This window comes from Mustela erminea, chromosome 5 (assembly GCF_009829155.1).
Source record: "Mustela erminea isolate mMusErm1 chromosome 5, mMusErm1.Pri, whole genome shotgun sequence".
Classification (NCBI taxonomy): Eukaryota; Metazoa; Chordata; class Mammalia; order Carnivora; family Mustelidae; genus Mustela; species Mustela erminea.
In genome coordinates this window covers 132311855-132325035 of record NC_045618.1, presented here as the reverse complement: position 1 = coordinate 132325035, position 13181 = coordinate 132311855, and the positions used below count along the sequence as shown (strand labels likewise).

At 39.7% G+C, this 13181-nt stretch overlaps 1 protein-coding gene across 4 annotated transcripts in view; it reads left to right on the top strand.

The window, feature by feature from the left end:
• The window catches only part of YLPM1 (YLP motif containing 1), a 75526-nt gene that overhangs the window by 2752 nt on the left and 59593 nt on the right, over positions 1–13181 (top strand). For all 4 annotated transcript variants that reach the window (XM_032344909.1, XM_032344912.1, XM_032344911.1 and 1 more), the window contains exons 2-4: positions 7372–7608; positions 8740–8919; positions 9667–10661. In XM_032344909.1, coding sequence (XP_032200800.1) covers positions 7372–7608; positions 8740–8919; positions 9667–10661 — 1412 coding nt within the window. The remainder of the gene's footprint in view (positions 1–7371; positions 7609–8739; positions 8920–9666; positions 10662–13181) is intronic.

The window sequence follows — 13181 nt, the reverse complement described above, 5'->3', positions numbered from 1 at the left end:
TCCCTGACTCACCCATCTGGTTGGTTGGTTTTCAGATTTTAAGTCCCTTGCAGACAGGGACCATCTCACTCATCTTTTTATCCTCTGTAGCACCTAGGACAGTGCCTTGCAAACTGTAGACTCTGCATGGAGATTTGTTGAATAAGCTACAAGAGTTGTCATGTTCTAGACTTAGGATACTTTGGCTTATTAGATTACACAGGTTTTCTTCATGCCAGTACTGATCTCTGACAAAGAACCCTTCTGCAAATTTATTATTCTTTGGTTCGTATTTTATTTTTGGAATATGTCATTAGAAATTTTGATGGCGAAAGATTATAAACACACCCAAAAGTAGAGAAAATGATATGGTTTCTTCTTTAAACCCATCATTCAGATTCAAAAACTGTCAAGATTTTATCATGTTTACTTGACCTGTGCCTTTTTTTTATTGCTGCTGAAATATTTTAAAGCAAATCTTAGATGTCATGTCATGTCATCTCTACATTCTTAGTCATCTTTTTAAAAAATGGACCTTTTTGGAGCGCCTGGGTGGCTCAGCTGTTAAGTGGTTGCCTTTGGCTCAGGTCATGATCCCAGGGTCCTGGGATCAAGCCCCACATCGGGCTCCCTGCTCAGTGGGAAGCCTTCTTCTCCCTCTCTCACTCCTTCTGCTTGTGTTCCCTCTCTTGCTGTGTCTCTTTCTGTCAAATAAATAAATAAAATCTTTTTTTTTTTAATGGACTTTTCCTTAGGTAAATACATTATAACACCTACAAAATGTAACAACAGTTTCTTTGTATCATCTAATACCTGACCCATTCAGACTTCCCCTATTGTCTCATCATACTAATTTAAAAAAATTCCTTGGTATCATCCATGTTAAAATTCCCCAGTGAACTCAGTCATGCTTTAATGGTTTATTCAGATCAGAATCCAATACAGACATTGTGAAGTAGGATCATTCTTTGTCATGGAAGGCAGTCCTGTGCATTGTAAGATGTTTAGCAGCACCTCTGTCCTGTAACTACTAGATGTTGGTAGCAGCCTACAGTGGGAAATGAAAATGTTTCCAGACATTGCCAAATATCCCTTGGGGGTTAAAATCACCCTCAGTTAAGAACGCCTCATCTAGATTAGTCTCCTATTCTCTTTCTATCCCATGCCATTGAACCTGATGAGAAATCTGTCTCACTTGTTCTGCAGAATGTCCCACATTCTGGATTTGCCTGCTTTCTCTTGGTTTCTTATCATTTGACTTGTCCCACTCCCTTTCACGTTTCTGGTAAACTCTGAAGGCTTAGATTTAAGTTCACATTTCTTTTGGCAAGTGTACTTCATGAGGGTGGTGCTGTGTACTTCATTTGCATCTCATGAAGAGACACACAGTGCTTGGTTGTCCCACTATTATTGGAACCAAGATTGATCAGGGGTTAATAGTCTAGTCCCTCCATTGTCCTGTCAGTTTTGCCTCTAATGTTCCATCTGGTGATTCATCCGCTGATAGTCTTTGCCTGAGTAAATTAGTTCTTCACTGAAAGTTATTACATGGTGATTTTTTCTTGCCCTTTCTTCTACATTTACTATATGGAATTCTGTAAAGAAAAACTTTCATGAACTAGAACTATTTTATTGGAAATACAGTTGGTATAGGAAAGGTAGGATAAGTGCTTAATAGTCTTCCATTTAATGTCTAGTTTTCAGGATAAAGCATTGTTGATTTAATGCAATGTGTATTTTTGAAGAATTAATTTTTCTATGTGTTTAAGGGACTGGTTAGGTAGAGTGCATACTAGCCTTTTTTTCATAACTTGTGACTTTTTTAATCCTTTTATTCTCAAAATTTAAGCTGTTGACTTGGATTAGAATTTTAGTCACTTATTTTTTTTTTTTTTTAAAGATTTTATTTATTTATTTGACAGAGACACACAGTGAGAGAGGGAACACTAGCAGGGGGAGTTGGAGAGGGAAAAGCAGGCTTCCTGCTGAGCAGGGAGCCCAATGTGGGGCTCGATCCCAGAACTCTGGGATCATAACCTGAGCTGAAGGCAGCCGCTTAACGGATGAGCCACCCAGGTGCTCCAGTCATTTATTTAATATTCATGTATTTATTGAGTAGCAGTTATGTGCCAAGTGCTGTGCTTAGTTTAGTACCAGAGATTAAATAGTGAAGAAAGTAAGACATGGCATTTGCCCTCAATGACTTGTCCCAATGGGAAGAACAAGACATTTAATAAGTAATTAAGAGGAGTACAAGGTGCTGTGGGATTATAAAATACACATTATCACTAGCCTGTTCCATGAGGAATGGGAAAAGGTAGGGGTTTTTTGTTTTGTTTTGTTTTCTGGTTTTTTTTTTTTTAAAGATTTTATTTATTTATTTGACAGACAGATCACAAGTACGCAGAGAGGCAGGCAGAGAGAGAGAGAGAGAGAGAGAGAGAGGGAAGCAGGCTTCCTGCGGAGCAGAGAGCCCGATGCGGGGCTCGATCCCAGGACCCTGAGATCATGACCTGAGCTGAAGGCAGCAGCCCAAACCACTGAGCCACCCAGGCGCCCCTTGTTTTCTGGTTTTAAGCTCACCATTATATTTGCAGTGTCTTGCTCAGGGTCTAGCATGTATTAGGTGAGAAACAAATCTTTTTTAAGTGATTGAATATGGTTGAGAGCTATAACCTAATTGAAGAGGCCTCCCTTTGAAGTGATATTTAAGTGAAACTTGAAGAACAAGTAGGAATTAACCAGATAGCATTCAAAGTAAGGCTTACTGAAAGCCCAGGGTAAGGGTGGTAGACAGAAACCAGGTCGGGAGGGCCTATGAGGACTTTCAGGCAGTAGGAAGCCATTGAAGGATTTTGTATAGTTGAATATGACAGATGGGCATTTTTGAAAGCTCATTGTGTTTGCTGTCTGGAGAGTGAAACTGAGAAGAGCAAGGGTGACTTAGAGACAATACTTAATAAAATAATCCAGGCAAGAGATAATAGAGTCTTGGACTTGGATGGTCATACTGGAGATGGAGAGGAGTGGAAAGACTGGAGAAATATTTGTGCGCTAGAATCTAATTGGAGATTGAGTAGTAGTGGAGAGGGAGGTGTCAAGGAGGATTCCTGAGTTTCTGGAGTCCTGCCAGGTAGATAGTGGTCCCATTTACTAATAAAATAGGAAAACCCGGAAGAGGAGGAAGAACAGGTCTGGGAATGATGTGAAAGGGTGAGTGTAGTTTTAGACCTACTGAGTTTGAGGTCCGTGAGCCACATGATTCCAAAGGAGATGTTCAATTGAAAGTTAGGTACAGGTCTGGAGTCCAGAAGTGAGATCCTGAGACATGAAAGAGTTGTGAGTCATCAGCATAAAAATGGTATTTGGGGCACAGAAATAGAGGAGGTCTCCTGAGGAGTGTGTGTAGAGTAAGGATAGAGTTTAAAGGACTTTGAGCCTAGTCCTGCAGAATCTCGGTATCCACGGAAACCAACAGAAGAAAGACCAAACGGGTAGGTGGAAAGTCAGGACAGTGCAGTCCCACAGAAGTACAAAGAAGACTGTTTCTAGGAAGAGGGAGTGGTCAGCTGTGTCACTACCACTGAGAGGTCAAGCAAGATAAAGACTGTGAGTTATCTTTTGCATTTACTGACATGTAGATTATTGTTGACCTTGGCAGGAGCAGTTTCATAGTGACTGAAGCCATATTGCATTGATTTGAGGAGTGATGGAAGGTGAGGAAATGGGGATGGTGAGTATAGACAACTCTTTCAAGAAGTTTGACTGAAGGAGAGAGAGAGAGAATGAGGGCAGGAGCTGGAGGAAGAGGTGAAGTAAAGGCGCCTTCTTTTTTAGTTCTAATTTTTTTTAGATGGGACTAAGATTATCTGGTGACCTTAATTCCTGGAGTGGAATGTGAACCTCAAAAGTATTAAAAATAAATATGTTTTAAATAAGACTAAAAAATGGAAAACCATTATTTTGCCAGATTTCTCCCCACCCCTTGCTTTAGGATGTAGGACATAGTACATTTAGTGTTACAGGCATTGATAATAACCTGGATAGGAAAGGCAACCTTCTGAAATTATCTCTAAAACATCTCTCTCTCTCTCTTTCTCTTTCCCTCTCTGTCTCTTCCCTTCCTGCCCCACCTCACACATTCTCTGCTTTATATTTCCCTGGAAAATCATTTAGTACCTAGTTCATTACTGTACTGGTAGCAAGTGGTTAGTAAATGCTTGCTGAATAAATTAGCTTCCTTTTGATAATGATATTTTTGACAAATAATTCTTACATCCTTTTGAACTCTCTTCGTTCAATCTCTTTTTGAATGTGACATATGCAGTGATTTTCCTCTATCTGTGAACTAGCATCCCATGTAAGATTGAGTTGTCTGATACGATGGGACAGTCAGAAAAAGTGGCTACTAGTTTGGCTTTGGCTTCATTAGTAAGTCCAAGCAGGTTTTATTTCTTTCTAAAATAGAGATAAGTCACTTTTCTCTTGGGGTCACTGAGGACATGTCTGAATGATGCTCATCTGTAGAGCTTTAAAAATATGCTGAAGCCAGGTCCTAGGACTGACTTAGATCTAGTTACTCTGCTTCTTGGGTTCATATGAAATAGAAATTGACCTACAGTGCTACTGTCAGCAAATCAACAAGTATTCGAGCTCCTAGTAAGGTTCTTAACCTTAGACTAGGTCTTAGACAAAGATGGGAAGCATTGACAGGTCATTGACAGTTAGATCAATTCTTGATCAAGAATCTAGATCTGTACAGTCTTCCATGTCTGTAGCCATTGGCTTCTGGTTTATGAAAGATGGTTTGCATCTTTGTATCTTTTAGTGATGCTTTCAAAGCAACTAAAAACAATGGAAACTTTTAACTTTTACTTGAAAGAGACTAAGTTTATTAATTTTTTTAAGCTGAAAGATAAGCCTGTTGCTTTTTTCATAAAAGAGTGGAAGACATTGAAAATGTTTTAATGGTACATTATTGTCAACTATCATGGTCAGTGTGCTTTTTTTTTTTTAATGTTCAATAGGAAAAATAATTATATTTCTGGAGCTGATGATTATGTACATGGTAATTAAAAACATAATAGTAGCTCATTCATGACCCAGACTTCAAGATGTAGGTAGTGAGATGGAATTTATTCCTCTCAATAGTTTGAAGCAAGTTTCAGGTCATAGAAATGAGTGGAAACGAAGTCTTCAGTTGATCAATAACCCTTTAGTGACATTCTCCTGTGCTCTAGCACTATGCTTAAGCACCAGGTAGGATATAAGAAAAGCATGAGACAGCTCTCTCCCAAGAAAATTACATTCTGTGAGTGAAAAAACAGATAATAAAACATTATGTTCAGTGAGAAAAGAGTATATATTGTATATTTTTTATCCATTTTGCTTGCATGTGGGGAAACTGGACAGGATGTACAACAAAATATTAGCAATATAGAAAATCCTGGTTATCCAAAGATAGTGAATCCCAGTGAATCTAAGCAAAACGAATCCACTCAACACAGGTACCCAAAGTTTATGTAAAAAGTAAAAAATTTGATTTGGGACACAATCTTAAAAAACAAAGCCCCAAATCATAAGGGATAGCTGAGTCTTAGAATGAACAAAGAATAGTGTTGATTTGGTTTCTGTACTATAATTTTTAGTTATAATACCAACACAGTTAATATGGCAGCATTACATGTTGTCTTTATTTTGGTTTTGGATATATTAAAAAAGAAAGTAGAGATGTATCAGTTTTCCTAGGGGCTGTTTTCAGACTTTGATATTCATATTCTCTTTTGCAATTCCTATTATAAAAAATGTTTTGGTTGTTAACTGACAGGACTTCTGCTAGATCCTCAGCTGTCAGCAATGGGTTCCAAAGTTCTCCAACATCACTTTCATAAAATCCTACATCTTTATAATTGTAGTAGAAATACATGCTGTTGTTAATTATGGAAGTATAAAGGGTAGTACATGTGTGAATATTTTAGTGTTATGACAACTCTTTTCTGTATGCAACCTTGTAACCATAGGGAATTATATAATAAGTACTGGGAAAATGAAGATCCTGTAGTTAGGTCTGAGTGGTGAGATTTTTTAATTGATTGTAATTAATTAGTTATTGCTTATTTGTACAGTCTATTCTCCTTATTTTGAGGTATTTGTGTTCCATAAAGTTGCCAAGAACATTGAATTAGTGAATACTAAACCATTGCTCCCAGGGGGAAATACAGGGTTAGGTTCCTGTGAGCCTTTGGTGTCATTTTAATCAACCAGTTAATACATAACCTTGTTTTACATGTGTTCCTGTTTAATGACACCTTATTTAATATACTTTGTTGATTCATTAACATTGAACTCACAGCCAACAGCATAACACATGTCTGAATGAAATTTATCTAACACACAGGTTTTCTGTGTGAAGCACGTCACAGCTTCCTTGCACTTAGGAACACCAGACTGCATACCACACTATGCTTGCAGTCATTTTAAACAGCAAAGTCACCAACAAAAAGCACAGAAATCTGAAAAATGTGGTCCTAAATAGACCATGAAAAGGACACTTATTTACAGTATGAGAGCGAAACAAAAAGGCAGAGCATGGCCTTGTTCTGCCACAGCAGGAAATGTGCAAGTCTGGCAACTCAGAATTTTCAGTGCTCTATTACGCATGTCCACAAATGACACCAGAGTTTCCCAAGTATTGATTTTGGAGTTAGAAATAAACTTTAGCAAGTAGGCATATTTGCAAATATAGATTCCATAAATAATGAGGATCAGCTGTATTTTCTAATTATTTCTGCATTAGATTTGTTACTGTTGTAACGTTTTTCAAGTGGACGCACAAAACAAGCTTCCAGAAAGTTAAATTACAGTATAATTTGGAGAACAAAGCTGAGTCTTTTAAAATAAATAGTATTCTAAAACACAGTATATTCTCATTTATGTGTATATAGCGGGCATACAGCAGGTGTTCAAAAGAGGGACGAGCACTGGAGGAAAGAGAAGGCAAAGAAGAGACAGAACTATTTGGTTGTGTTCATTAATGATGAGACTCCTTGGATAAATCCGCACCAGCCAATGGCAGGTTAAAAATAAGCAGCTGTGAATACTGAAAGGATTTCCTCTGAGCATTTATCAAAAAGACTGCTCTCACTTCCAAAAGTATGTGTGTTAAAAGAGTAGAGAAGTATGTTGAATTAATATATATGGTGTAACTTGAATGTATATACTTGGGGGAGGAATTGAAAGATCATGTTTACTTATTTGCCTTTCTCAGTCCAGCTTTGCCTTTTCTTACATACAGACATGTGACCACAAATACAAACGCAGGTCTCTGTCAACACCAAGTTGCAAATATATAGGATTTTCAACTAAAATTTTTAAAAATGCCCTCTGTTGTAGGAACAGCAGCAGTATTGGTATCGGCAGCACCTGCTTAGTTTGCAGCAGAGGACAAAAGTGCACTTGCCAGGACACAAAAAAGGTCCCGTCATAGCAAAGGATGCCCCTGAGCCGGTAAAAGAAGAAGTTACAGTACCTGCCGCCAGTCAAGCACCAGAACCCTCTTCGTCCGATGAGCCCCCATTGCCACCACCTAATGAGGAGGTACCGCCTCCTCTCCCACCTGAGGAACCCCAGGTAACCATAAAATTAATTATTTGCTGTTTAAGAAATTGTTTAGCTTTTTCCTGATTCTTTTGTATATACTTTTGTCAAATGAATATATGTTTTTCTGTGTGTGTATTTTTTTTTTTTTAAACATGCAAAATTCCGATATGGGAAAATTGGATAAATGCCTGATTGGGTTTAGAAAAGGCATTTTTCTGATGGTTGAAGTGAGTGAAGAATTAGACACTCTTCTGTACTGAGGCTCTCTAAGCCCTAAAAGGATGCCCGGGAGCCGTCTGTCACACTGGCAGCCAGGGCAGCCGTTAGGAGCTGCGGTGTCTGTTGTTCAGCTGCCCCAGCGGCAGGGGAGGCGCTGTCCCTTGCGGATGGTGGGGACTCTGCACAAGTTGGTTAGCCATTCCGTGCTGCAGTTTCCTCATCTGCAAAATGGGTATAACAGTGGCTATCTTACAGAGCTGTTGAAGCATTCAGTGTGATCATCCTTGTCACTGAACATAACACACGGAAAGTTCTCACTTTGGTCCGAAGATATTTGTTCTCCCAAGAGCCTGTGTGGAAACTTTACTGAGCTGTAATGATGACATTGTAATCTCTTAGTTGAAAGTGGCTAATGTGAAAAAGAAAAAGGTCTCTCTCTCTCTCTTTTTTTTTTTTATTTGACAGAGATCACAAGTAGGCAGAGAAGCAGGCAGAGAGAGAGAGGGGGAAGCAGGCTCCCCACTGAGCAGAGAGCCTGATGCAGGGCTTGATCCCAGAATCCTGGGATCATGACCCGAGCCCAAGGCAGAGGCTTAACCCACTGAGCCACCCAGGTGCCCCAAAGGTTTCTTATGGAGTGCAAAGGACATAGCTATAAAGCAACTGTTTTGGGGAAATGGTTGCCCTGTTCAGGAACAGTGAGATGATTATTACAGTGAGGACTATGGGATTCATAAAGTCCTTTATATAAGAACTCGTGAGCAACAGTGTAAGCAGAGCCAGGGATTTTATCTAAACACAAAATAACTTTTCTCAGTCAGCCAGAGTTGTAAAGATTCTGAACTGTGTAATACAATACTTAATAAAATATTTGGGTCTTTTGTTAATTTGGTTGCTGTTTTGTTACTTATATAAAAGTGTATTTTCTCTTTTATCTTTTAGTCTGAAGACCCGGAAGAGGACGCTAGGTTAAAACAGCTGCAGGCCGCAGCCGCGCACTGGCAGCAGCACCAGCAGCATCGAGTTGGCTTCCAGTATCAGGGAATAATGCAGAAGCACACTCAGTTACAGCAGATCCTCCAGCAGTACCAGCAGATTATCCAGCAGCCGCCACATATGCAGGCAAGTGCCACCTCAGCTCGCACGTGGGAAGTTGCCCCAAGTCATGGAGGAGTTGTTATTCTTGAAAGAGATCTAAATGTGAAGGAGAGAAATTAAATTTGATCTTTCCATGGGGGTTCCAAGTAGTTACCTGTCACATCACCGGGGATTTGGGAAGTACAGCTTTATAGAAATGCCCTTGGGATGGGGCAGGTGTAGTGCAGACTTCTGGTCATGTCAACCCAGGCAGGTGTTAAAGGACCGTTGCTAAGGATTTTAAGAACCAGAGATTCTTATCATGTAGTTTCAAGTTGCCTACAAATCACTTCAGTGACAGACAAGCAAAAATCCACCAAAAAGATCATAGCAATCACCACAGAAACCTAGAAACAGAGCAAAAGATAACTGCTCTTTTTATGTCCAGAAGACACAAACTTGTGTCTGTATGTCTATAGTAATAAATCATTTTTAAAATTCTTAAAGTGATCCATGGTAGTACGAAAAACTTGAAAACAAATATTACTGAGATAGGTATTTGCTTTAGTGTTTAGTTGGTTTCTCCAGCTCTATGATAACTTAGGGAAATGAGTCAAAGGAAGAAAGAATGATCGTCATTAAGGAGATGTAACAAGTTTATCCTTACTAGTCTCCCAAAGTCTTTAGCATTTTAATTAAGACTACAGATGCCCTTGATTCGTTAATATTTTAACTTTAGGGTCAGTTCTCTTACAGGAATGTCTTGAAATAATTGTCACCCTTTGTTCGTAGACCATGTCTGTAGACGTGCAGCTGCGGCATTATGAGATGCAGCAGCAACAGTTTCAACATCTCTACCAAGAATGGGAGCGGGAGTTTCAGCTGTGGGAGGAGCAGCTCCATTCTTATCCTCATAAAGATCAGCTTCAGGAGTATGAGAAGCAGTGGAAAACATGGCAGGGACATATGAAAGCGACTCAGACCTATCTCCAGGAGAAAGTCAATTCCTTTCAGAACATGAAGAACCAGTATATGGGGAACATGTCAATGCCACCTCCTTTCGTTCCGTATTCTCAGATGCCTCCACCTCTACCGACAATGCCCCCTCCGGTATTGCCTCCATCATTGCCACCACCAGTGATGCCCCCTGCCCTGCCTGCTTCGGTGCCACCGCCTGGCATGCCCCCACCTGTGATGCCACCTTCTCTACCAACCTCTGTGCCCCCACCTGGGATGCCTCCATCTCTCTCTTCTGCAGGGCCACCGCCCGTTCTTCCCCCACCGTCCCTCTCCTCTGCAGGGCCACCGCCCGTTCTTCCCCCACCGTCCCTCTCCTCAACAGCCCCTCCACCTGTCCTGCCCCTCCCACCATTGTCTTTAGCCACACCTCCTCCAGGATTACCTCCCCCCGGGGTTCCACAAGGGATGCCTCCTCAGTTAGGATCAGCCCCAGTCCCACCAGCCTCCACTTCTCAGAGTTCACAGGTTCCAGAGAAACCTAGACCAGCACTGCTTCCCACTCCTGTGTCTTTTGGTTCAGGCCCGCCCTCAGCCTACCACCCTCCATTGCAATCAGCTGTTAGCCCATCAGAACAAATGAATTCTAAAGCTCCTCTGAGCAAGTCTACTCTGCCATATAGTTCATTCTCATCTGAGCAAGGACTTGGGGAGTCTTCAGCTGCTCCATCTCAGCCAATCACTGGAGTCAAGGATATGCCAGTGAGGTCAGGTGGACTGCTTCCAGATCCTCCTAGAAGCAGTTACTTGGAAGGCCCAAGAGGCCCAAGGTAGGTCTGCTTTTGTTTGGTTGGTTGGTTTGGTTTGGCTTTTTTGTTGATTTAGGCTGAGTAGGCCTTGATGGTATAAAAACTTTATTTATACGATTTTTATATTCTTTTTGTACTTTTATGTACATTCCTGGTTTACAGTTAATAATGTTAGTGTTGTTCACTTCTTAGATGTGACATAATAAAATCTAGAAGTAGTAACATGCCCCCATTTCTTTGATGTCACTGCTTTTATCCTACATGTAGAGATCATAGTCCAGAATGAATGTCCCGTTTTAGGGTAGTGCCTCTCAATTTCTTGATGACTTTTTAGCTTCAGAAGTAGTATTTATTAAGTTTATCTTTTTTTTTTCTTAATTTCACAATTAACTGAATCAGTAAATTCTCTTTGTTAGATAATATGCCTGCTGTTGGCGATAAAGATGAATAAGCCAATATTCTAATGAAATGGGCAACAAAATTTAGAATAAGAGTAAATAGGACTTTCATCCATTTGTTTAGCAAATATTGATTCCTGCTCTGTGCTTATAGCAATGAGTATAACAGAGCGGACAAAATCCCCGCCCCCATGGAGCTTATTTCCTGTATATCTCCCTCAATTTGGGAGATGTTTTCCTTTTGTCTGAACCACATTTTTATTTAGAAAAGCACACAGAAATTTACTAGTAGTCTTAAATTTTTTTGTTTTTGTTTTTTGTTTGTTTTTGCTTTGCATTTTAAAAGGTGTTAAATTCATTTTTCAAGTTTGTAAAAATATATTCCCCCCTGCAGGTTGACCTAAATGTTAATTTTTCTGTAGAGAAACCTTACCAATCACATTTTTTTTCCCAATTGGAAATTGTGATAGAAATACGTACTCCTTATACTAAATTTAGATGGTACAAAAAAATAATCTAAAAAGTGAAATTCACCTAATTCCACAATCTAGAGATAATAATTAAAAAAATATATGCCATCAAAAACGGGATCATACTGAGCATTTTGTCTTGTAAACTTTTTCTACTCATCAGTACATTGGTTAGTTTTCCATCTCAGTGTCAGTGTTATCTATATTATTTTAATTTAACCTGAATTTTGACTTTTGGAAACAAAATATATCTTTTATTTGTTCCCCAAATTTATAACTCTTAAAACAACATGGCACAAAACTCCACCATCGAATAAGGTGTTGACAGTTCTCTAGAAAACTTATTATTTCTTGCACTGACCCTAAATGTGTTGCTGTAACCTCTACCTGTTGATTCTAGATCTGCCTCTGTGGTTAACACATAATTAACATGAATTCCTCTGGGTGCCAGAAGCCTTGCCAGAGGCTTTACGTGCATTATATTATCTCGTAGAGTCTTCTCAGCAGCCTGTGAACAAGGCAGGTTCATACCCTGTGTTTACCCTTTAGAGACTGGGCTTGAGAGGTTTGAGTAACTTGCTCAGCATCATATAACTGGGAGAGTAGAGCCTGAGTCCACACCCAGTGGGAGCAGAGTCCAGGGGGCTCCCAGAGCAAAAGCACTAGTTAACTGCTGTATTTAATGCCATGATTCAGTGATATTCAGACTGTCAGTGATTACAAGTACATTTTGTAGTCTTGATTTACTTGGTATGTGTAACTTTTTTATTAGAATTCCCACTTATCTCTTAGATTAAGCATTGCCTTTTGGATCTGGTGATGAATTTGCTGTCAAAAAAGTACATTATTCTTAACACCTTAAGAAACAGAGATTTCCTGCTTCCTTTTTTCCCTATCATATTAATGTTTTCTGTCTTTTGCCCACCAAATCTTGTTGTAAATTTAGGACCTATTTTAGGTTTTCTTCTTACCATAAGGTACAGCTAATAATTTCACTTCTAGGCAGATCTTAGCAATTATGTAGCACAATATCCCGTTCATAGCAGTTGATATTTATGTTGCATTTTAGGTTGTCTTCCTGGGTCTTGCACATATTATCTTATTATTTCTCTCTGATCTCATGAAGTAAACATACAAGGGAAGTTAAGATTTGGAGAGATTCTAAATAAATTGCCCCAGATGATGTTGCTAGTAAATGATTGAGGTGGAATTAGAATCCAAGGCCTTCTGATCCCCCCCCCCAACCTTTTTTAAAGATTTATTTATTTATTTATTTAGAGGGAGAGAGAATGAGCCTATGCCTGTGGTGTGGGGTTGTGTATAGAAGGAGAGGGAGGGAGGGTCCCAAGCAGACTCTGTACTGAGCGTGGAGTCCAGTGTGGGGCTCAGCCTCACGACCCTGAGATCATAACCTGAGCCGAAACCAAGAGTCAGACACTCAACCAACTGTACCACCCAGGTGCCCCGATCCACTTTTGAGTTCATTTTATTTCCTGTGGCAAGTAGTTGATGGCCTCTTCTTAAACATTGGCACTGTGATAAGGAATACCAGCATAATAAGGTATTGACAATTTTCTGGAAAGTTGTGCCTAAATGTGTTGCTGTCACTTCTGCCTGTTGACTCTAGATCTGGCTCTGTGGTACAACAGATAATTATCCTATCCCCGTCTCTA